Below are 26,765 nucleotides of genomic sequence, written 5' to 3'. Positions count from 1 at the left end.
CCGACAAAGAAAAGTACGCCGATGTGCTCAAGGCCATGCGGAGCGAGGCAAAGCTTGCTGAGCTTGGCAAAGAGGTTCGCAGCATTCGTCGTACGAAGACGGGAGAGATGCTGCTCGAGCTTAAAAAGGGAGCTCAGGGCGGAACGGAGCTTGTTGCGCTTGCCCAACAAGTCCTGGGCGATACGGCCGAAGTTAGAGCCCTGCGTAACGAGGTTGCACTCCAGTGCAAACGGTTGGACGAAATCGCCACCGCAGAAGAACTTGCCATGGCCATCAAGGAGCAAGGAGGTGTGGATGTCTCACGGGAATCCATCCGCATGAGGAAAGGACCACAGGGCACCCAGATAGCTACATTTAAGCTATCGGCCACGGATGCCAATAAGGTCCTCAAAGTGGGCAGGCTAAAGGTCGGATGGTCGGTATGCCCAGTGACCGCTTACCAACCGCCGGTGGTCGACATGTGCTTCAGGTGTTTCGAACCTGGCCACAAGTCGTGGAATTGCAAAGGCCCAGACCGGAGCAACCTCTGCAAGCGTTGCGGCGGCGAGGGGCACAAGGCGTATGCATGCGAAAGAACGCCACGTTGCATGCTATGCGCGAGCAAGAAGAAGGCCACGAACCACGTCATGGGCGGACCTACTTGCTCAACAAGTGGAGGGAGTAAATCAGCATGCAAGTAATACAGCTGAACCTTAATCACTGTGCAGCTGGCCAGCAATTGCTGCACCAGTCAGTGACGGAATGGGGCATTGATGTCGCGATTCTTTCGGATCCCTATCACACACCGGTAGATAACGGGAACTGGGTGTCTGACGAAGCCAAGACGGTGGCGATCTTGACGACTGGTCGATACCCAGTGCAAGAGGTGGTGAAAACACAAGCGGAGGGAGTAGCCATAGCTAAGGTAAACGGAGTTTACTATTGTAGCTGCTACGCACCACCGAGATGGTCAATAGACCAGTTCACTCGGATGGTCGACATGTTGACCGCAGACCTGGTGAGTCGGAAGCCGGTGGTGATAGCCGGAGACTTCAATGCCTGGGCAACGGCTTGGGGCAGCCGCTTCACCAATAGGAGAGGACAGACGTTACTGGAGGCCCTCGCCAAGTTGGACGTCATGTTAGCGAATGATGGACTGAAAAGTACCTTCCAGCGGAACGGAGTCGAGTCGTTTATCGACCTGACTTTCTGTAGTCCCGGCCTAGCTGGAGATCTTAATTGGAGAGTTGATGATGGCTACACCCATAGCGACCATCTAGCCATTCGCTACACGATCGGCCAATTGGCGAGAAACACAAGGAGGAGTAATACTCCCAAAACTCTTGCATGGAAGGTGGCTAACTTCGACCGCGAAACGTTTTGCGCTGCCCTCGAATTAGAGGAGCACAACGCGAACCTGAGAGGGGACGAGTTGGTCGCTATCTTGTCACGGGCGTGTGACGCGACCATGCCTAGAAAGGCTCAACCGAGGACCAATAGACCACCGGTCTACTGGTGGAACGAGCAAATTGCACGCCTTCGCGCATCCTGCCTCAGGGCTAGAAGAAGGATGCAAAGAGCTCGATCAGCGGAGATGAGGATGGAGAGGAACACGGCGTTCAAAGCGGCGAAGCTAGCACTAAACAAGGCCATCAGCGCAAGCAAAAGAGCCTGTTTCGACAAGCTATGCGAGGGAGCCAACTCCAACCCATGGGGCGATGCCTACAGGATGGTGATGGCCAAAACGAGAGGGGCGCTAGCACCCCCTGAACGTAGTCCGGCGAGGTTGAAGGAGATCATAACGGTCCTCTTTCCCCACCACGACACGTCCCCCTGGCAGCCAGCTCCGCTACCAGCGAATGAAGTCGTAAAGGTGACGAACGAGGAGTTGCTCACTGCGGCGAGATCGCTCGATACAAAGAAAGCCCCGGGGCCAGACGGTATCCCGAACGTGGCTCTAAAGGCGGCTATAATGACTAAACCGGACATGTTCAGGGAGGTCATACAGAGATGTCTGGACGAGCGTATGTTCCCAGACATTTGGAAAAGACAAAGGTTGGTACTATTACCGAAACCTGGGAAACCCCCAGGCGATCCTTCGGCGTATAGACCAATCTGTCTGATAGACACTGTGGGTAAGCTCCTTGAGAAAATCATCCTCAACAGGCTAGCCCCCTTCATAGAGGAGGCAGGAGGACTGTCCGGTCAACAGTACGGGTTCCGCAGAGGCAGGTCGACGGTGGACGCCATAACATCGGTGGTAACCACGGCGGAGGTAGCTATACAGCGCAAACGACGAGGGATCCGCTACTGTGCGGTAGTAACGCTAGACGTCAAGAACGCGTTCAATAGTGCTTGCTGGGCAGACATTGCTGATTCCCTACTTCGACTAGGAGTACCGGAAGGGCTGTACAAGATTCTGGAAAGCTACTTCCAGAACCGAGTATTGCTCTATGAGACCGACGAAGGCACACGTAGCACTCCAATCACGGCTGGAGTACCACAGGGATCTATCTTGGGCCCGATCCTGTGGAATATAATGTACGATGGAGTACTGAGGTTGAGGCTCCCTCCGGGTGTCAAGATAGTCGGGTTCGCGGACGACGTCACGCTGACAGTCTACGGCGAATCCATCGAAGAGGTCGAACTGAGTGCATCACACTCAATCTGCTTGGTGGAGGACTGGCTGCGTAGCAGGAAACTGCAACTCGCGCACCACAAAACAGAAGTGATGGTGGTAAATAACCGCAAATCGGAACAGGAGGCGCTGGTACATGCCGGAGACTGCGTGATCCCCTCCAAGAGATCACTGAAGCAATTGGGTGTGATGCTTGACGACAAACTCAGTTTCAGCAAGCACGTTGAATACGCCTGCAAGCGCGCATCAACAGCGATCGCGGCGCTCTCTCGTTTGATGGCCAACAGCTCGCCTGTGCGCTCCAGTAAACGAAGGTTACTGGCAGGAGTGGCAGTTTCGATCCTCAGGTACGGCAGCCCGGTATGGGCGTCGGCACTGAATGTGGAACGCAACGCACAGATGCTGGAGAGTACGCATAGACTGATGTGTCTTCGCGTAATCAGTGCATACCGCACTGTATCGAGGGATGCGGCCTGCGTGGTTGCAAGCATGATGCCTATCAGTCTGATAGTGAAGGAAGACGCGGAGCGCTACAGCATGCGAGGAGACAGGAACGCCCGTAGGGCCTCCAAAGCCGCTTCTCTACGCAGATGGCAACAAGAGTGGGACAGCTCAACCAAGGGCAGGTGGACACATCGGCTCATACCTAGGGTCTCGAGCTGGTTAGATAGACCTCACGGAGAAGTGAACTTCGGCCTGACGCAGTTCCTCACAGGGCACGGGTGCTTCAGATGGTACCTCCACAGGTTCGGCCACGCGACATCCCCTGTATGTCCTGGCTGCCCAGACGAGATCGAGACGGCTGAACACGTCTTGTTCGCATGTTCCCGTTTCGCGGCTCAAAGGAGTGAGCTACTGGAGGCATGCGGCAGGGACACCACACCGGAAAACCTGATCCAGAGAATGTGCCACTGCGTAGAGAACTGGAACGCAGTGTCGACCGCGGCATCCCAAATTGCGGGAATATTGCAGCGGAAATGGAGTGCGGATCAACAACAGGTCAGCCGCGTACCGTAGCAGGCTCAAGAGGGATCAGCGAATAAACGTCGGTCCGGGAGAACCTTCTTCGTCGGGAAGCTCTTCGTCGGAGTAGTCTAGATCCATCGTCGGGGACTAGACGAGTAGTACGTAAAACTGTTAGGATCGTCGGGGCGCCAGTGAACCGGAAGCTTTCCTCCAACCGGAATCACTGGATCGACCCAGGCATCCTCTCGGTCGGGCGTTGACGGGTATCGAAGGCGTCGGTTTCGGGAGGGCCTCCTTCGTCGGGGAACTCTCCGTCGGTGTAGGCTAGATCCTTCGGCGGGGGCTAGTCGAGTAGCCGCCACAACACCGATTCGAGTCGTCGAGGCGCCAGCGAACCGGAAGCCATGCTCCAACCGGAATCGCGGGACCGACCTCGGCACTCCATCGGGTGTCCCGTGTGGTGTAAGAGACTCGGTGTCGGGAGATTCTCCTTCGCCGGGGAAATCTCCGTCGGAGTAGTCTAGATCCTTCGTCGGGGACTAGACGAGTAAATCGTGGTGTAATACCGCTAGGATCGTCAGGGCGCCAGTGAACCGGAAGCTTTCCTCCAACCGGAATCACTGGACCGACCCAGGCATCCTCTCGGTCGGGCGTTGACGGGAATCGAAGCGTCGGTTTCGGGAGGGCCTCCTTCGTCAGGGAACTCTCCGTCGGTGTAGGCTAGATCCTTCGGCGGGGGCTAGTCGAGTAGCCGCCACAACACCGATTCGAGTCGTCGAGGCGCCAGCGAACCGGAAGCCATGCTCCAACCGGAATCGCAGGACCGACCTCGGCACTCCATCGGGTGTCCCGTGTGGTGTAAGAGACTCGGTGTCGGGAGATTCTCCTTCGCCGGGGAAATCTCCGTCGGAGTAGCCTAGATCCTTTGTCGGGGACTAGATGAGTAGATCGTCGCGTGATACCGATAGGATCGTCTGAGCGCCAGTGAACCGGAAGCCACGCTCCAACCGGAATCATTGGATCGACTTAGGCATCCTTTCGGTCGGGTCGTAGACGCGTACCGTAAGCGTCGGTTCGGGAGGACTTCCCTCGTCGGGGAACCCTCCGTCGGTGTAGACTAGATCTTTCGGCGGAGACTAGTCGAGTAGTTCCGCGACGTAGCATCAGTTTTGGGTCGTCGAGGCGCCAGTGAACCGGAAGTTACCCTCCAGCCGGCATCACTGGACCGACCTCGTCATCCAACTGGTCGATCCCTTGAGAGCAGGATGCTGATCCCCATTCTGCATAAATCTGGGGAGGGTGCTGTGAGCACCAATAGCCTTCCACCCCGAAGTAATACCTAGCGGTGGTGCCGGGGAGGTAGGGTTGGAGATCCAAGGTGTTTTAGTGGGTAGTTCCAATCAACAGTTGGGTAGTCCTGTGGAGAGTCCCACACTCCGTGCGTAAATGCATTTCACCTTGTAAAAAAAAAAAAAAAAAAAAAAAAGTACCTCCGATTACCCAGTAGTAAGCAGACCTGACGATCTCAGTATACAGGGTCTCTTGCTCGGCTAGCTTGTCCGGGAGTCTTGTCGTCGAAAAGTATTACTTGGCGACCAACGTAAATTCGCGAAAGGTGATCGAAGGTAGTCGAGTAGCATAAAAGAAAAATCTAAGGTTTTTTTTTTTTAACAGAGTGGTAGGTGAGTACACATTCAGTTTAGCACTGATTGTGTAGGAAACGGATATTCAACCGCGGCAGTGTGTAGATTGATGAAGTAAAGTTTGAAGACATTGGCCTAGGATCGGTTCGGATTTTTATCAATGAAAAAAAAAAAAAAAAACGGCTTAAGAATTGTCTAAAATACTCAATTCTGAATCAAAAATCTGGCAAACTAGATAACTGAACACTGAACATTTACTCTACAACAAAAAGGTCCTGAATAAAATAACACTACACTCACAACATAATTAGCATAAAGCACGAATATTGATAGTTGAATCTGATCAAATAATTTATTAGTTGTTTCTACCTCGAAGTTTTATTTGTGATTTTGGATACGTTTCTACCGTGTATACTTAAAGCTAAGCACGATGAATTCCAATTTCACACCCCAATATCGTTCCATAAACGTTTATCATCTGCTGGACGATGAGCTGGAGTATGAGTTAATCCTCCGCGACGTGGATTTCAGCAGTGATGAATCTAAGGATGCGAAAAGAAGAAAATTAAGAATGGTGATGAAAAAGGAAGGGGAGACGAATAACTTTATAAGGAAAGACTTGGAGGAAGATAAGAGGGTAGGAGATTTGCATCTGATTGCAGAGAAATTAGTTAAAATAAAGAATGCTTTGAATAACAGAACTACGAAAAAGACAGAAGTGGCGCAATTGCAAACGCGACTGGTGCATTTGCATTTTCGGTTGTATAGAATGAAAACTGTTCTTGACACCATGAATTTAGAACAAACGGTCGAAACATTGCTGAATGAACATTTCCCAGAGCCGTCAAAGAACCCATTGGTAGAGGAAGGAAACGAAACTGGAGAGGAATCAGGTCAGGAAAGCGACAGTAAAAGTGATAACAGTGAATTTGACACTGGAGAAGAACCGGAGGCGGGCGAAAAGAAAAAGAAACGAAAGAAGAAATTAAAGAAGAATATTAAGAAAAAGAAGTCTCAAGGAAAATCGAAAAGCAACGAAAAGCTTTTCGAGAGGCTGACAGAACATATAAATAAAACAATGACGGCAAAACTGGAGAGCATAGTCGGAATGTTAGGAAAAGAGGAATCGAAAAGAATGGAAGACAGAAAGGAAAATGAGAGTGAAGATCTGGAAAAGCTGTTGGATAGAATTAAAAAGCTGTCGGAAAACTTTAAGCGGAATAGCAAGGAGAGAAATAGAAATGTTTCGGTAGTGTCGGCAGATGACAGCGACAGTTACCAGAATAGTGAGACAGAATCTTCTGAGGAAAATGATAGTGAGGAAGAGAAAAGTAGTAGAAAGCAAAGTCGAAAACGAACCCCAAGACCCGTAGCGGACTGGAAGATACGATACGATGGGAAAGATGACGGTCGAAACTTGAATAAGTTTGTCGCGGAAGTCGAGTTTTTGGCTGAAGCGGAAAACTTAAGCAAACGAGACCTTTTCAATGAAGCAATTCACCTGTTTGCCGGAGATGCCAGAGCTTGGTACATTGAAGGTAAAAAGAACAGGGAGTTCAGGAACTGGAGGGAGTTGGTAACAGAGTTGAAACTGGAATTCCAACCTCCAGATATGGACTTTCATTACGAACAACAAGCTGCTCAACGCAGACAAAGACGATCAGAAAAATTCCAAGACTACTATAATGCAATGAAGGAAATTTTCGATCGCATGGCGATCCCACCCACAGAGCAGAAAAAGTTCGACATAGTTTTCCGGAATCTGAGATCGGACTATAAGAACTCGCTCTTGGTGAAGGGAGTACGAGCGCTGCGAGGTTTGAAGGTTTGGGGTAGAAAACTCGACTCGGCTAATTGGTTCTTGTACCGGAAAGAGCCGGAATCAGGTGCCCGGACATCGCAGGTTCACGAAGTGTCCGGATATACGCCACAACGTGGACAGGCCAACTCCGGAAGAAACTGGAGGAATCAAGAACCAGGGAAAAATTGGAAGGATTCAAGGCAGGGTGGACCCAAAGACTACACTAAAGGTCCAGGGGATTCACGAAACGAATCTGCTGGGAAAACCCAACCAAGCGAGAAGGGAAAGCCGGCTAATGTAGACCCGCAACAAGGAAATAGTAGAGGAACCTTGGAGGCGAGAATTGCGGCATACAAGATACCCGACAAAACCGTATGCTTCAATTGTAGAGAAAAGAACCATTTCTTTAGTAATTGCTTGCAAAAGAGGGAAGTCTTTTGTACAAATTGTGGATTCCATGATTTTACGAAGAATAACTGTCCTTTCTGTGGAAAAAACGAAGGGAAATCGGCGTAAGAGGTCGTCGATGTGCTTCAAAAAAACCTCTGACACAGTTCATTCCGGCCGATACTGAAGTGGAGGAACTGATGCTGCGGGTAGAGGGTGATAATCGACCATTTGCTACAGTGGAAGTGATGGGAGTAAAGGTAATAGGTTTGCTGGATTGCGGGGCACAAATGACAGTTTTAGGAATTGGTAGTCTTAAATTGATACGCAACCTAAAGCTGAAAGTGGAGCCGACCCAGTTGAAGCTATTGACCGCCGGTGGATCTGCCCTGGAAGTCAGGGGTTTCGTCAATCTGCCTATCACGTTCAACGGCCAGACGAAGATTGTTACCACTATCGTGGCACCCTCACTTAATCGTCGCCTGATTCTGGGGATGAACTTCTGGAAGCTTTTTGATATAGCACCCAGTATAAACTCAGAAGTAGCAGCGCTAGAACCGATATTAGAAGAAGTAGAGGAGGAAGAGGAAGAGATGCTAAGTCAGGAAGAGAAGGAACAGTTGGAAGAAGTTAAAAGACAGTTCAAGGCATTTAAGGAAGGAGATGAATTAGAGACGACCCCTTTGCTTACTCATCGGATAGAATTCACGGAAGAGTTCAAGGATGCACCCCCAGTCCGTCTGAATCCCTATCCATGGTCACCGGAAGTCCAGAAAAGCGTGAATGAGGAGTTGGATAAGTGGATTGAGTCCGGGGTCGTGGAGAGGTCTAACAGCGATTGGGCACTGTTGATAGTTCCTGTGATGAAGAAAGGTGTAAACGAAGAGGGGGAGAAAAGCATTAAAGTTCGAATGTGTTTAGATGCAAGAAAACTGAACCTGAGAACCCGAAGGGATGCCTACCCTTTGCCCCATCAGGACCGTATACTCGGAAGACTTGGAGCGGCCAAGTATCTGTCGACCATAGATCTGTCGAAGGCGTTCTGGCAGATACCCTTGGACCCAGAATCCCGAAAGTATACGGCCTTTAGGGTGTTTGGAAGAGGGCTGTTTCAGTTCACCAGATTGCCATTTGGATTGGTGAACAGTCCTGCCTCCTTATCGAGATTGATGGATCACGTTCTGGGGTACGGCGAATTAGAGCCAAACGTGTTTGTTTACTTGGATGACATTGTCATCGCTAGCAACACGTTTGAGGAACATATACGAAGCCTCAGAGACGTCGCGAAACGGTTACGTGCGGCCAATCTCGCAATCAATTTGGAGAAATCCAAGTTCGGGGTTCCAGAACTGCCATACCTGGGTTTTGTGCTATCGAAGGCCGGAGTTCGACCCAATCCGGATCGGATTGAGGCCATCATCAACTTTGAACGTCCTTCTTCAGTTCGATCGTTGAGGCGTTTCTTAGGGATGGTAAACTACTATCGGCGGTTTATCGAGAACTTCAGTGAGATCACCGCACCGTTAACGGATTTACTGAAGGGAAAGCCGAAGGTGATAAAATGGAACGATCAGGCGGAGGAGGCCTTCAGGATTCTCAAAGAAAAGCTCATTACAGCACCTATCCTGGCGTGTCCGGACTTTGAACAACCATTTTCGGTTCAGACCGACGCTAGTGATACCGCTATCGCGGGTGTGCTGACTCAAACCCTTGATGGCAAGGAACATGTGATCGCCTATTTTTCACGTAAATTGACCATGTCGCAACGGGCATGGAAAGCAGCGGAGAAAGAAGGGGTTGCAGCGTTAGAAGCCATCGAGAAATTCAGGCCATACGTCGAAGGAACGCGTTTTACTCTCATCACCGACTCTACAGCACTGTCGTTCATTATGAACTCCAAGTGGAAACCATCGTCCAAGCTTAGCCGTTGGAGCATGCTGCTTCAGCAACACGATATGGTCGTGAAGCACCGAAAGGGATCGGAAAACATAGTGCCGGATGCCCTATCGCGTGCTGTCGAGGCGGTTGAACTATCTCGCGGAGACTGGTATTCCAATACCTACCAGAAGGTCCGAGACAGACCCGAAGACTTCGCCGACTTCAAAATCGAAGACGGGAAGTTGTACAAATTCGTGGCTTCGCCCACGGATGTAATGGATTACCGCTATGAATGGAAGCTTTGCTTACCGGACGAACTACGAGAGAGTGCGATCAAACAAGAGCATGATGAATCCTTACATCCGGGGTACGAGAAGACCATCCACAAGCTGAAAGTTAGATACTACTGGCCAAGGATGGCAGTACAAACCAAACGTCATGTTCAGTCTTGTGGTATGTGTCGACAGTGCAAGCCTTCGACCTTGCCAACTGCCCCGGAGATGGGAAACCAAAGGCTTAGCAGCAAACCGTTCCAAATACTCGCGGTAGACTTCATTCAAAGTCTTCCCCGCAGCAAAAATGGAAAGTGCCATTTGATGGTCCTGATGGACCTGTTTTCGAAATGGGTACTCCTGATTCCGCTGCGGAAGATTGAGAGCAAGGAGGTCTGTCGGGTGGTGGAAGATTGCTGGCTAAGGCGCTTTGGTACCCCGGAAATAATCATCTCCGACAATGCAACGACGTTCGTAGGCAAGGAGTTTCAGACCTTATTGAAGCGGCGAGGCATACAGCATTGGCCTAATTCGCGCCACCACAGTCAAGCTAACCCGGTGGAACGAGCGAATAGGACAATTAACGCATGCCTACGAACGTACATGCAGGAAGACCAGCGATTGTGGGACACCAAAATAGCGGAAGTAGAAGAATTAATCAACACAACCGTTCATTCGTCAACTGGTTTCTCCCCCTACCGAATCCTCTATGGTCACGAGAAAATGACGAAAGGTGACGAGCATAGATTGGACAGGGAAGAGAGGGACGAGCCAGTGGAGGAACGAGATGATCGGCGCAAGCAAATAAACGAAAAGGTGTTTCATATTGTTGAAAACAACCTCAGAAAAACCCACGAAAAGAGTGCTAGAGTCTACAATTTGAGACACAAAAAGTTTTCTCCGACTTACCAGATAGGGCAGAAGGTCTACAAGCGTAACTTTCGTCAATCTTCAGCGGCGGAAAAGTATAACGCCAAATATGGTCCAGTCTACACACCGTGTGTGGTAGTCGCTCGACGCGGTGCCAGTTCATATGAGGTGGTAGATGCTTCCGGAAAGAATCTCGGCGTATTCTCGGCTGCAGACCTTCGCCCTGGTGAGGAGTGTACCTAGTGAAAGAAAAAAAAATAATTAATATCTAGACAAAGAAAAAAAAAAAAAAAAAAAAAAAAAAAAAAAAAAAAAAAAAAAAAAAAAAAAAAAAAAAAAAAAAGGAACGATACGGTAGTAGAGGCTTGTTGGTTGGGTAGAGGTGCAAATCCGGAAAGCACACTCAACAGTAGGCAGCATAAGAAGAACGGCAACATAGGCGAGGGAGCCTAGCCGTCATCGGTGATGAATCATCAGCATCCTGCAGATTCGTCGGCCATGGTAAAATTGTATTCCAACGAAACAGTGTAGAAGTGAGCATATTTCTTCGCTGAAACTTCCGTAGATTTTCACTCGCTTGTTGGTAGAAAAGGGTACTCGTTGATGGAAAGCATAGCGGAGTACACCAGTTTGTCGATAACAGTAGTCATCGGCGACCAAGGATGCATAAAGGTAGCTGGAGGCTGGCCGTGCGCGAGCCGATAGCATAACGATAGTGAGCAGCATAATTTGTCTGTCACTGCAGCCCGCTTAGCGAGCAAAATTTTGCTCATCACTTCGAAGTCGCTCCGGGATCATTTTCCTCTCTCGGTAGCGGTTCAGGTGATGAGAGTATCTCACTCTGCTGGGAAAGAGAGCAGTAGCTCAGTTCTCAAATCCATGACGTCATAGGAAGAGCAGAAAAGTTGAGGAGGTCCAAATAAAATTCCTGGTGCATCGGTGCCATGTTGGTTAGCGATGTTGAAATCTGAAAAGAGAAATATTAAGGAATATGGGAAAAATTAGTTAGAATAATAGAAACGCAAACAGCCGACACGAACAAGAATCCTTTCACCATCACCATGTAACTTACCTTTCCATCCTAGATTTAGCTTCTTCTCACCATTATTCCTAGAAAAAGTCAAGACGGCCGCTTGACGGAATTATGCTGGAAAAAAGTCAAGAATCAACTTAACACTTCAACGATACAGATTAATTATGCTTATCTCTGTATTTCGCGGTAAAACACTGCAAAAATTTCACTAGATCTTCACCAAACAGATTTTAATTTTCAGTCTCCGTCCGAGACCAGGTGCTTCGTCGCTTATGTGTAATGGAACTGATCCGTCGGCCTTTGCCAACTCATCGCGAGGCAGAAATTTGACAGATGAGTTGAGCTAACGGGTGACCCAGACTGATCGTTTTGTTCGTTTCAACTATAACAGTGCTTGTGCTACACATTACATACAAACAGGAGTTAAATCACACGTGTTGGATTATGGCAGATTAACTAGGGTAATCTGACCTTTAATTGCCAGTGAATTTTAAAACTGTTCCATATTCCGGGTATACCGAAAGTTTTTAAGCTGTTTCGTGTCGCGTTAATTACATATGATTATTTTAATATAGGCATTTGTCTTAGAGTTTTATTTTGTTAATTTGCATGTTGTTTAAAATTAAATAAATAATTAATTATTTATTTAACTGGGCGGGAGGATAGTGTAACCGTTCGTTACAATATTCTTTGTTTTTCCTTTTTAAAGTGCATGATTTGTTAATAAAGCTATTGTGTTCCTAATTTATTAGTAGGGTTAGTTTTAGTCAATATTAAAATATATGTATTAGTAGGGTTAGTAAACATAAATAAGAAAAGGATTAAAAATTGTTAACACACTGAACAACACAAACAACATAGAGTGGGCACGAGTGGGTGGTGTAGTAGCCGAACCCCACACCGTATAACAGTTGTCAGCAGGAGGAGGAAATTGTACGGTAGGAGGCGCGCGCTGCTTAGTCGACGAGATTCGCCCGTTGGAAGCGCGGGAAAAGCCGAAAAATATTCTCGGCGAAAAATGAAGCGAGCGCGCCAAAGGCTGCTTCGCGAGAGAAATTAGCTGGCGTTCGTGTGCATTAGACGTGCTAAAGTGGAGTGATAATTTTTCTAAAAGGCATTGAGCCTAGTGATTTCGTGAGTGGAAAAGAGTTTATTCAGGACCTTTTTGTTCCCCGATTAAAGCCCTCCACGCACACGATTCGGCCTAGGCGGTGAGTTCCGTCTACGTCTAACCGTAAAAGAGTTAGATCCTCTCGGGCCGTGGGCCCTAAACGCAAAAGAGAGTACCCTTCTCGGTGAAGCCAATACGGTCCCGTCCGTGGCCCACTGATCGTGCCAAGGAAGGAAGACGCCATTGCAGCCAGTTCCCGCCCAGCTAGGGAACTTAGCACGTCCCCTGACGCAACGCCCCGCGTCGGATAGGTTCGTCCCGTCGTCGAGAGCGGGCTTTGCCGAGACGTCGGTGAAGGCTCGTTTCCGGAAGTTGCTGTTCGTCCCGGTACGTACTGTTCCTGAAATTCGGCCCGGGGAGGAACCGAAAAACCCACGCTACATACACAAGGACGTCGGTGAAGGCTCGTTTCCGGAAGTTGCTGTTCGTCCCGGTACGTACTGTTCCTGAAAGTCGGCCCGGAGAGGAACCGAAAAACCCACGCTACATACACAAATACACTTACACACAGATTCAACAATAAAACAATAGAACGAACCCCATTTTTCATTTCCCCAAATACAAAGAACATCCTAGGAACGCCATAGTCTAGTGCACCATTTTGTCCGCGTAAGTACCTCCGATTACCCAGTAGTAAGCAGACCTGACGATCTCAGTATACAGGGTCTCTTGCTCGGCTAGCTTGTCCGGGAGTCTTGTCGTCGAAAAGTATTAATACCTCTGTTACTCTAAAATGTAGCTCACTTCACTTTCTCAAATATGATTGAATAGTTTTTCACTAACTTAAATTCAGATGTAGTATATGAATGTAGCTGTATTATGCAACAGAAATCTCCAAAACTATTTTCTAAACTTTTTTAAATTGTAGAATTTTGGGGAATTTCTGCTGTAATATGGAGGAGAAAATGAAAATGAGAAAGGCATCAGTACACCACTAGGTGGATTAAAACAGGTTTTTCTAAGCAATTGCTCAGCAGCAAAATTTGGAAAAATCAAAAATGTTTTAGAGCAATGTTTTGTATTGAAAAACACTTAAAAATCTGAAACTAATTTTTTCAGACTACCGAGATCGGTACCACTCTGGATTTTTAGTAATAAATGTATAATTTACGAACAAGTGCTTTGAAATCATATTTTGGAAAAATGTGGATGGCCACCATATTTAATTTTTTCTAGAAATAAATTAGCAATTAAAGGCAAAATGGAAACGTTGTTTGATTTTTTTCACTTTTTTAGTATATAAAATTTGTATAAAAATTTGCACTGTTTATAGCGACTTAAAACTCAACTCATAACTATTTTTATTCTAAATATTCGTTACGTTAAGTAATTGTTCAGAACGATAAGAATAAACAAAACTGTTTTGGCTCGCTTTGCCCCACGTGAGCAAAGCGGGGTATATTGTAGGATCTCATTTACATTAACAAATATTTATAAAGCCAATATTCCGTCAACCGTTGATGATTTGTAATTATTTATTTCACTTTCACAAAAAACGTACACTAATTACATCGACGAGAACCATTTTTTCGAAAATTAAGAAATAAATAAAAAAAAAAAACAATTGCCATGAAAAAGGAAACTGACGAAAACACATGATTCATTTTTTTCAGTTATTGACATCATAATTCAGAAGAGATATCAAGCAAACCCCATTTCGTCCTCCATTCCCCTATAGATGCTAGCAATCAAACAATTCTGTGTAGAGGGGGGTTGAGGGATCAAAAATCGTGCTTTCTTACTTTTTCTTGTAGTTTAATATTTCAAAAATATTGTGTCAACATTTCAAATCAATTGAACGATTCAGTGTAAGTTACCAAAAATATTGTTTTGCTCACATTTTTAGAAAACAAATTTAAACGCGTTTTCCTGAAAACCATGTTTTCGAAGTCCGTGAACACATTCCTGCAAAATCTACTGAACCGATTCTTTTCAAACTTTGGAAGATACTTTCTTGGTTTAAAATGACTCCCCCCCACGTTTAGAAATTTTTCCATTTTCATATTGTGGTAGTAAGATCGCGTTTTTGCTTAAATATGCCACGAATTGTGAAAAATCAAAATAATAACTTGAGAACGACGGAGGGGGGAATAATAACTCGTACTTTAAATAAATTTAAGAACATTTTTGATTTCAGATAATTCTACGCCAAGTTATCGTGTTCACGCATCTTATTATAGTTTTATTAATGACAGTGTTTTAATATTAAGAAGTATGTTACTTGAGACCGGTAAAGAAGTCCGTAGGTGTAAATGTCTTCTTGTCCAGTATTTGTTTTCTGACAATTTCGACATGCAGCCAGCGTGACCAGCGATTTACATGGGAGCAATATGTTCTGGCCGGAAGTCTCATAAAAAGGTATAGAGATCAAGCCTATGTGTGACAAATGAAATTCATTTATGACACCGGGGGTAATTCCTTCTAGCATCTCGTTGTATTGCAAAATGGGTGTAAGGTAGATACGCCTTTCTTTAGCATAATCCTCCATATAAACTTGTGTATTTTTTGTAATATTTTAAGACTGCCTCAGTCTTATAACACACACGAATATTATTATTTGGTTAAGTTTCGTCTTTGACTCATCAGTGTGTTTGAAGTTCATATTGAACTAAAAGCGCGACCGAGCAAACCACTCGACAGACGAATAAGTTTTCAAATGTTTCCGAATTACAATGTCCAAACAAATATCTCTGAAGAATTATCCTACCCGTTAACAGTACGAGCATTTCTAAATAACCAATATTCGTTATTATTTTACTTGTAATAAGCCTTTTATGTTCACCAATTTTTCTGAAAACTATGTAACACAGATAAATGAACAAATGCCTTCAATGAGAAAAATCGAGATAGAGTTTCGATTATTGTATGCCTCTCTACTCTCCAGGACGTTGCTGTCAGGTCAATTTTCTGTACGAAAAAGGCAAAAAGTCAAGTAAAAACTAAATTTTGGATTATTTATTAATCGATTTATCGTGGTACGATAATAACATGTCAGAGATCGATTATTCCTAATTGCGTAGAGCATTAACACAATTACCAAATCAATTTTGACCGGTACCTGTTATAATTGCCTTGAATTGACTCGAGGATTGGTCGGTGGTGACGTACGACAACAGTGATAAGGGAACCGGCCGAAGTAAATATTTACTTGTATGACCGTACACTAATTTTGTGTAATTAATTAAGTGATTCAATGTGCGCCCTTGCTTACAAAACAAAGTTGTTTTCATCAGGGTGGCGATAGGAGACTAACCGAAGGTCGTTTCATAAATAATTCGTCGAATTGCTCTAGCTTACTGATTGAAACGTGATGCAGCAACTAGTGTGACCTAGTTAGGAAGTTTAGTTTTACTGCTTGAATACACCGTAGTAGTAAGTTAATAGTAGAATCCAAGAATATGCCTCAACCGGTGAATGGAGTAATGAATTATGACTAATATATATATGAAAGATCGGTGGTGTTTTTTGTTTTCAACCAACAGAAAACGTTGAGAAGTATACCAACAAAATCGTACTTTAGAGGTCAGAATTAAATTGGACTGCTATCATAGACTCGAGAAATGCGTGATCTGAATGTTATACTATTTGTAATGATTTTCCAGGCTTCAATATGTCGAGAACAAGAAATAAACGAATGTGTGAGTTTGGATCATGAAAGGCAGAAGTCATCACGTTTTGTTTTATTTAAATAACAAAATCACGTTTGTCACATTAGTTCCAGCTCTCCGTTCGGAAGCATCCATTGCGTAGTTCCCACCGAGAAGTGAATCACAGACTAGATGTCGCCTGACGGCAGTTTACTGTCGCATAAAAGCGGCTGTGTCGGCTGTCTTAAAAGATAAATGTTATGTGTGACTTTATTTTTGCAAGGTTTCTAGAACCACACAAAGTAGATAAATCGAAATTCCAACTAAACAGATGATTTTGATGTGGAACACATCTTTATTTTCTATATAGGAGTGCGAATCAAAAACTCAAGGAAAAACACACGTAGAAATGTGGTCAGGTTTTAAACACTTACAGCTCAGTCTATTTTGTATCGATTATTAATATTATTTTATCATTTGATTAGCCAGGTATTTTCAATTATAAATGGATGAAATTTTGATTAGTAGCAAGCAGTGTCCTATTTTGTTTTGCTAAAAATCTCCGGCATATCGGTTTTCCCAGCCATAGACGACGGTTTTGAAGGAGTAAGCGATATATCAAAGGGAAAGCATCGCTCTGATTGGTCGATCGATGTAAAAGTGAAACTATTGGAAGCATGCGAATCTATAAATAGAAGCAAAATTACAGCTAACATTTCAGTCCTACGCGTAGCATGCTAGAGGCAGAGCTGCTAAATGTCACCAAAGATAAATAATAAAGACATGTATGTACTTACAAATATTTAAAAAAAAATCTGGTTCGTTCCCGGTACTTTATAAAACGACCGCACTCACCGCTTGGTGGAGCGCGAGATTATTTGCATTGTTATCATTTCGACCAAAGTGTGCCTTAAAATCTCAATATATACAAATGAGCTAACAAATCGAAAGGGTTCTCACGGTTTGACATTTACATTATGAATGTGATGATGGGAACTCAGCAGTGCAACCAATTTATCACCATTGGTGCCAGTTTCACGGAGGACCGTAGATGTGCGCCAAAAAAAGATCGTGACTGTCATGTCTGGAAATTCGTTTGTGATGTCACTATCAACTAGCAACTTTGCACGACGTAAATTGGAAAGTTTAGGTCACTGGACTGCTGCCAACCAGGCTCTACCAATCATCATATATTGAGTGTCTGAGAGCCGATCTGTCATAACTTAAACTCACCAGGACGCTCATTGATTGCCGATGCTATTGATGTTATCATCATTTCTCCTGTCACTTCTTGATTACGATGCGACTAAATATTAATCAAGCAACATAAACATTGAATTAAATTCATTTACACCAATAAACTCCGAAGTCCGATGACTTTTTACAAAGAACAATGAACTTTATCAATTTATGTTTATGTTAGTACTCTCATTGAATTTTTTTTTACTTCAACGGGGAATAGGAGAATGAGAGAGAGAAACAAAAAGTCGCCTGTCTTTGACTGAGTATACTTCTACTTGGTTATCGAACTATCGAGTATCTCATTTGACAGACACTTTGACCGTCCCGATTACAGTTGACGATGATTTTAGTCATTCTGTCACGGTCATTTGACATGACCAGGCTTCCCAAATGTACCGCCGCGCGACATTATTATTGAGGATGTCATGCTACTCTTTCCATGACAGCCTTGTGATAGGTTTCATCACGACAGCCCTTAGACAAATAGTTCTGTACAGCCAACGTTGCCGTCATTCACTTCGTTCGACAGTTCATTCCATCGTAAGACATTTTGTCATGGTCCACGACAGCCGAAGAAGCATGAAGTTCTCGCTGTTGCGACAGTAAGCTTCGGGTATCAGTCACTGCGTTGTTTCTGTCGAGAGCAAAATATTACTCTCCCTTGACCAGGTCTGCGACAGTAACCGGTGCGGTTCAAATTTGTTGCTCTTGGTTTGCTATGAAGATTCGAGGCAAGCATGTGGGTTTTAGTTTTGCCTTTGGTGATTGCTTTGCGCAGCGGTTGATCATTGCGCATAGCAATCACCGTTGGTAGGGCATTGATAACAATATAATTGATAATTAATAATATACGAAACTCCTAATACGAAACGGATTGAAGAACGGACTTTGGTTTTAATGAAAGTTAATTTTTATATTTTGGTCGATCTTCTATGAATTGATAGATCGATTAATTAAAGAGCAATGTTTTTTAATAGCTGAGTCAGTTCGGCGTGCTCCTTTCAGGCAGTTTGCGGTCGGTTTGTGGGCTGTAACATTCATAGTGTATGCGCGTACTGATGTGCGTGGAGCATTATTTTCATCCTCTTTATCTCTTCCTTCAGGATAGTAAAGGCGCAATCGTTCCTTATATAAGAGTGTAAAAGCCAATTGAATCAGATTTTAGATTTATATGTTAACGGTAAATAAATGTTCGTAGCGAAAGATATGTTCAAATCAAAGATTCCGTATTCGATACTCGTTAGCGTTAGCTTTGCAGTCGACTTGTAAGTCTACGGGATTTTTGCATGGCCAGTGCTGCAATACTACGGACACTAAGAATTCTTTCAAGTCAGGAATGAAACATACAAAACCTGGCTCGTTAAGTTCGTTATACGTTGAACCACCAATCGAATAAAAACCTTGAGTGAAAAATTTGGAGTCGGAATTTGCAAGGCAAAAATCATCCAGAAACATCTTATTTTCAGGTACCGTACAACAAAGCTTTGAATGCAAAAACTGAATGAAAAATTCCGGTTCTTCAAAAAAATATGTTTCCAAGCGTGGAATGCAGCATGGTTGCCCGTAACAGATTCGAATGTTTATTTTGTTTTATTTAGAAAAAAAGTTTTAATTCCCCAAGTTATGTAATAATGTCTTTCTTGAGTAATGTGGTCTCAAGCTTTCCATACATATCAAGTTCTCTTCTATATATGAATAGTATGGTGTTTCTATTACCCTGGAATATATTCCAAAAAAAAATCGGATATAGTACGGTTACTTATATGATATAGGGTTGTGCTGATAATCTGCTGAATCATTTTCTTCCTGTTATGCATAGAATTATCTTATTTCCAGAAACAGCATATTAACTATTACATTATTTTGGTCATAGCTACCAGAAGTTCGCGACTTTTACACACGTTGAAACTGTCACTTTACATTGTAAAATTTAAAACTCGGTTAAAGCGTATCTTTCATCAAGTAGAAGCTTGTGTCAGTATATTTTGAAATCTTTAACTTAATGTCGTTGTTTACCACAAAACTTGCTATAAAAGTAACTGAGGCCCAAATTTATATCTACAGTTAAAAGGACAATTTCATGTAAACTTCTAGAAGTATCTCAATCATTTCCTTTATGTGCTTTTACGCTCAATCCAATTTTGGAAATGTAGATGTTGCAATCACGAGCCGCACGCAGAAGAAGATGCGGTGCATTGAAATTTCAAACAGCACATCCAGTTTATATGCGCTCGCTACAATTCTCGTACACATTTTTCGTTTTCTGTTTGAGTCGACTCTCACGCCCTCACGGAAAAGGAAAGTTATTCGTGAATAGCAAAGCGAACTATTGAATTTAATTCGGATCCGACTTCCGCAGTTAAAAGTCTAATAATGTCGAAAATTTTCTAAAATCTAATTGCCTTAGTAGCTTGTGTCTGCATTTAAAAAAATCAAACGTTTGGAACTATAAATATTGTAACTAAATAGTCAAACTTTCTGAGAGCCGAGTTCTTTGCACATATTTAACAGTTTTCTTTCTAAAAAGAAATTATGTTCTGAAAAATGTAGGTGTAAATCCCCGGTGAACAATTAAGTTTGAAACCGGGAATAAATAAAAGATATAATGAAAATAATAATAATAATAATAATAATAATAATAATAATAATAATAATAATAATAATAATAATAATAATAATAATAATAATAATAATAATAATAATGATAATAACAATAATAATATTGTAGCAGTCATTTCCGACCCTAAGAAACTCATTGTTTTAGTTATCCTAGGAGAAACAGAATTTAAGAGCTGTATATGACACGAATTTGTCTTTCATTTATTTAAAATTCAAAAATTAAATTTTTAAATTCCCAGTTTTGGTACTGATCATCCCTTAATTTCGAAACAAGAAGTCGAATATGGATGAAACTAAATGGAAGGCTTTTAATTAAATGATTTGCGATGATTAAATGATTTGCGATGAAAATTTTTTCTTAACTTTTCTTCACATAAACAACCATCTGTTGAACTACTTTTTATCTGCGAGCTCCCCCAATCAACTTCATGGTTGCGGACCCTGTATTTGTGTAGATGGTACTAAAAGATCTACCATCTCAACGAAAAAGAGCTCAATTACAAGGTCCGGGGAGTACTTAGAAACTTGCAATGAGAGCAAAGGGAAAGTCAATTTAAGCCGCAATGAAGCTATATTAATAGGCACTGAATTCCATAAAAAAAACTTATAAACTTATTTTTCTAGTTTTGTGATATTTATGAAAACAAAAGAGGTTTATTGAAGATCTGTTCTCAAAGGTAGTAACAAATTAAGAACTCAACGTTTTTTATATTCTCATTCCTTCAACTGCTGGCAAAACCTATGTGAATGTTAAATGAACAACTAAATTTAAGCTATTTTAAATAAATTTAAGCTATTAGTTGATTGATTCCTATGTGGAAAAGAACAATTGAGAATACTAAATTTGTAACAAAGTTTGGGGTAAACCAAAAAATTTGATGCTTTTGGGAAAAATAATGGTTTCATTATATTTTTCTTTTTAAAACACTTTTAGCGAAAATCTGAAAGCACATGTTCACATATAAACATAAAAGTTGCCCATTCAATTTTATGGTCGAAAACTATTCAAAGTGCACCAAACATCTTATTTGGGTTCAGAGTATCATATTCTATAGTTTCAACGAAATCGGTGAGGCACGGGTACCAAAGTGTGCCGACTATTGGTGGAGTAACGTTAAATACACTACATAATTAATTAGTTGTGAAAAGTAGCTACGATTCGATCCAAAAATCAAACGTCATTATTCAGAATAAGGGTGCATAAGACATTTTCGGAGTATTGTTAATGAATGGAAGTGTATCTGTTTCTTTAGGAATAAGAAGGAAGCAGTAAGGATCAATACTTTAGAAATTCATATATACATATGAGCCGTTACACAAAACTCAGTGTTTATCTTTTAATATTCGTTAGTTATTAAAATTCATTGCCTTCGCCGACAGTATATATAAATCTAAAACAATTTCTTTATTTCACAATGGTATTGTAATGAAACGTTACTAAAGTTTCCTGCAAAGGTAATCCCAACAACGCAATCGTATGTACTAGTACCATTTCATTGAGGCAGCCGAAATAGTGCGAGCGCACTATGACCCACGGCTCGTCTCCAGAAACAGCCGGTTCATTGCTTCAAGAGACATTGATGAGACAGCCGGCTTGCGACAGCCCTTCGTAACAGTAATGCCCTTAAAATCAAAGGATGTCTTCGATTTTCAAAGGCTGTCTCCGTAACATTTTATACGAATGAGCGAACAGAAAGAAACAGGATACAAACAGCCCGTTCGGTTTGACTACTCTCCGGATAGAATACTCTCATCAATCTGGCGAGTACAAACTGTCTCAGTGACAGCATTCATTTAGGCATGCGAGCGCTGTTGCCATTACAGTTCGGCGTATGCTTCACACATATTGTAGACTGGGCTTTCGACTTTGCGCTCCGACAGTTCATGCTATCTCGTGGCGGATGTCATTGAAAAGCAGTACTGCTGGGAAGCCTGGACATGACTGACAATTTGCAACTCTGGCTAGAGGTAGGTTGTTGTTAGACAGCAAGACAAAAAGTGCCATAAAACGATTTGAATTGGTATGCTCTGATCTTTTGTCATGCAAGCTCGGATGAAATTCCATGTTATGTCGTTTCGCCTGAGAAATTGACAACTACTTCAGGGTAAATTTTGAGTGCCTAAGATTAATTTCTAATTTATATAAGATGAACTCGATTGATAATAAGAAAAGGTTTATCGCTTCAACCGAAATCGCAGAATGGTAGAGAAACTTAACGCTATAAAAATAACTGCTTGCACACAAAACTTGAACACAAGCTTGGCGAACAGAAGTCTTAATATAGATATCGCAAGTATAATGAAGATAAAATGAACATAAAACAAATACACAAATCAAAACAAACCATGTTCGGTGTTGGTTTCTAATTGAGATCAATCTAAGCAGACTCTCGTGCAATTGCGGATTCAAAAGTGTGACGATTGATTGAGTTTTTTCCTTCATTTGGCTTCTCTAATATATGTTTCCACTCAGTCATTGCAAATACCGGAAGTATGTCTGAATGTTGGCTGAAGACGTAAATCGTTGCATTTACATTTTTAATGTTTATATAATTGTACACAACTCAGCTAAGCTGCAAATATTGCTTCAACGATACGTCGTTTCCTAGACGTACGTACAAAACCGTAATTTTCAATTATGTTTTCAATTTGTCACACATCCAAAACTATAATTACTTCATTCTATCAATCATCTAACAACAATTGGCTTTCTCCTAGAACTTTCTAAGCGACCGGTCAAAAGCCTCGGCATATAAAAAAAAGCATGACATAGTTGCAATGGAAAAAAGTCCTACACAATAAAAACGTAACATCAGGTCCCCTTTCCGCTCGCGGTTCAATCGGTTCAATCCAAAACGTTAATAGTTGATGAGCGGAACAATCGTTGAAAAACGAACGAGTTGAATAATGAACCTGAAATTGAACAAGGAAGGATGTTCGATGGCCTCCCAACTACCACCGGAAGAGCTAGTAGGGGTGTCACGGAAAATTCGGGTCCCGTTCATAGGCGTGTGTATATAAACGGAAAACAGCAATCCAGCGGTAGCAAAAGTTTTGCCACAATATGGTAATAATAGAAATACAACTAAATAAAGAAGTGAAACCCCCAACCGAATAGACACCAGTCACACGATCAGCCAACTTCGGTAGCGAATATACACAGTCGGGGATTCGTTTCATTATTCATCGCATGTTGAGGTGAGGGGTTGTTGTCCAACGGCGTTCCAATGATACAACAAGTGAGGAAAAATGTTTATTCAAAGTTCTACAGATACAAGTGCCTTTCCGGTCGGTTCCACACAACGTCCTAAATAAAATTTGCAAAATTCCGCAATCTATCAACCGCGTGTTAGCAAGGTTTCATCATAACACCGAGTCGGTCCGTTTTCGGGCTTGGAACGGAGAGACAATGGTTGGGAAATACGAATGAAAAGCCTTGCCTACCCTGACAGCTCTCAGGCTTTCAGTCGACCGCATTAATTCCTTCCTTTCTTCAAACAGAAAAAAATCAGTGCCGCATGCAAACTATCAGAGCCTCCGGTCGCCCAAACCGCGTGTCCTTTGTCGCTCCGGTCGTTCACTCAACAAGGCAGCATTGGTGGCGGAAGGTGGCGTAACGCAAATTGGACTTCCCGACAGACAGCGTGTGGGCTATCATTCGGCATTCAGGTGTAGCACGATCCGGTCGAGTAACTGTACTACGACGGGAAAAGCGCGCGCGAATTTTCCAATTTTCGGTGACGGTGTGTTATGTGAATAATATTTGGAACGCAATAATAAGCTCTCGAGGGGATTGAGCAAGTGAAAGGATACCACTTGAGCAATAGACGAAAATTGAGGATACGAATATTTGAAATAGAGGATATCTAGTTTAAAAATATAATATTAAAAGTTGTTAAACGGCAAAAGTTTGGTCAATCTTTGAAAAGTAGTGCTGATAGCGGAACGACGACGGTATTCTGGTTTGGAATCTTTGCTCAACAAGCATCACTGCGAAAAAATCATGGCACGATCATTTTTTAAGGTCAGCTCTGGCAAAAATCTATTATTATATAATATATTGTTTGGTGTTTATCTGCATGATGCGAAATTATTTTTAATATTGATGAAAATTACAGTATAGAGTTTAAATCACGACGCGATAAACGAAAGGTTTTACATAATCCAAAATGGAAAATAACCGTCCTCTTCCGCCGAATTCTGATACATGTTCTCGGTCGATTAACAATAAGCTCGGTTATTTTCCTACTCGATTTTAAGACATGCTTTCAGTTTTTTGTTTATTGTTACAAGAGTCCGTTTTGCGCATAAATAAAAAAAACTAAAATCTTCAAACATTTTTTTTTTAATCTGATACAAATATTTCAAATGTCAAAATGATGGAGACATATTTTAAGATTTTCATTTGATAGAACAATTTTCAAATACATATTGAATTTTTAACAACAAACGTCAAATATAAATAAAAATGTGAAAATTAGAGATTCAATCGTTAATTTGCTATCTCGTTAGTAGTCAAAATAACAAATTTCACGAGCGAAATTATAAAACCGATTTCTGGCTTAGAAAATATGAAAAATAGCAAGGATTTTACGAGACCTTAGAAAGTTGTTTTAATTCCAAAGTCTTCCAACATTGAACGTAGAGAAAACGTTCAATGTTGAGAGGCATTGGTAGTATAACAAGTTTCTATCGTTATCATTGACATCCGCATTATCCTTACAGTTGTGCTGAAAATAGCCAATCCTTTGATTAAAGAATAACTTCAACAGAATACAATAATGAACCTACGATCTATGACTTGCCGGATGCGATGGAAGTTGGAAATTCTGTCTGTCTGTAAGTTAATTTGTATGCTTTTTCGAAGCCAAACCTTTATTCGTTAAAGTCGTCATGAACTTCGTTCAATTATTTTTAATACCCACGAAAAATGGATCAGCCGAAGTTAGATGAAGAAAACGCGAACTTAAAGCTTGCATAAAAATGTGTACCGTAGAAAAAATGGCAATTTTTGTAGCAAATTAAGTATTATTGCGGAAATTATTTTCCTGTAAACTTCTGTTAACTAAGAAGGTAGAATAAATTAGTTAATCGATATGATGTGAGTGGTTTAAACGGTTCATAAACAGAGATGTTGACGTAGTAGAATTCGAGGGTTTGCTGCATGATGAACCGAAGGAAGAGTTTCCTGAATCACTGGTTGTATCACGAAAAATGCCTTTATTTTGTGCATGCAAGTATAGGCTTTCATCCAGATTTCGTGAAGCAACAAGATATCGAACGATAATGTTGTATATCCGAAATCTTACTGAAGTGGATAAAAAATCGTTTTTATATTGTGCAGGTGTATAATAATTACGTATTACAATAATCCTGAACAGAACTTATTCTAAATTCGGAAAACTGGCCAATACGAAATATACTCGTACATAAGGGTTTCCTGAATACGACTTACTTCACTATGGGGAGCCTTTTCAAAATTGACTCTGTACAAGAATGGCTAGAACTTAATCGTGAATATCTATTGTTGTATTCAACGCAGCAACATAATTTTTTATCAATATCATAGAAATTTAGTCAACAATTGACGTTTAAATTTTCAGAAGTATGAGATAACCACAAATGACCCAAATTGAAATTCTCTGAAATATTTGATATAAATAAGCATTAAGGTGAAATTCAAATAAGGCGCGCAAAGAGTACAGCGTAAAAAACGACACATATATTTTTAGTGATTGAATCCAGTGGGTTGACATTTTTTGTTTACTAGTGAAACAGACACTAACTATGTATAGTTATATAACACCAGTCAGGCCCGTACCCAGGATTTCGTTTCGGGAGGGGCCCAACAATAAAAAAATAATGTAACTGAAGATTTTTTATTTTCGGTGTGCCTTTAACGGGTGTTTTTAACAGACACTTTAAACTTTTCCACTGGAACTGATATTGGATTACATTTCATTACGTTTACTGTCTTGTTATTTTTGTAACACATGTCTGAGACATTCTAAATAATAATATGTTTTTGATTTCGGGAGGGGCCAGGGCCCCTCGGGCCCCCCCTCTGGGTATGTGACTGGCACCAGTATTTTCAATTGATTAATATGAGGGTGACCCACTATTGCAAGTTGTTTAAGACGATTAATTTAGTCCTTCAGCTTATAATCAAACTGCTCTTATAATTGATATTCTCGCATATAGCGAAATTGTTCATCTCACCTAACAAATTCCAACTATGCCTGATTCTATATAAGAACTGATCTTTTTTATATGCAATTACAACTGACTTGTAAGAGGTTCACTAAAAATATCTAGTTTGTGAAATGCATATCATATCAGTATATAAGTGAATAAAATGTTACAATTTCTCATGAATTTCTGTAGGAATCATAGATAGTTTTTGTCCACGCTTGGCGTGTATAGTTCTAAAATTCGTATAATCGAAAAAGAGTTTGTTCATATTCTTTTATATCGCGATACAATTTATATTTTCGAGACGGGGTTGACAAGTAAGTTATTGAAATTAAAATCATATTCATTCCAAACTTAAACTTAGAAATCCTATATGGCTGAAAACAAGGATGGCTTTTATCGTATCAAAGAACGCTCACTGGCAACTCTTCACACGATTGAATCAGTTCCATCAAAGAGAGACGAATATCATCGCAGCAACAAAAAC

General features: G+C 42.1%; 1 protein-coding gene across 3 annotated transcripts in view; it reads left to right on the top strand.

The window, feature by feature from the left end:
- Window positions 1-26,765, top strand: part of LOC131431455 (dual specificity protein phosphatase 3) — a 127,994-nt gene that overhangs the window by 86,883 nt on the left and 14,346 nt on the right. Inside the window, exon 1 of one of the 3 annotated variants that reach the window (XM_058597180.1) lies at window positions 23,741-24,110. The exons of 1 other annotated variant lie outside the window; for it this stretch is intronic. In XM_058597180.1, the coding sequence (XP_058453163.1) occupies window positions 24,090-24,110 (21 nt within the window). In that variant the 5' untranslated portion in view covers window positions 23,741-24,089. Of the gene's footprint in view, window positions 1-23,740; window positions 24,111-26,765 lie in introns of those variants that run through there. One more of the 3 variants, XM_058597181.1, reaches the window with a different exon arrangement.

Source organism: Malaya genurostris, chromosome 2, assembly GCF_030247185.1.
Source record: "Malaya genurostris strain Urasoe2022 chromosome 2, Malgen_1.1, whole genome shotgun sequence".
In the NCBI taxonomy this organism is placed as follows: Eukaryota; Metazoa; Arthropoda; class Insecta; order Diptera; family Culicidae; genus Malaya; species Malaya genurostris.
Note: the sequence above shows the minus strand (reverse complement) of the source record. Positions and strands in the feature narration are given on the sequence as shown.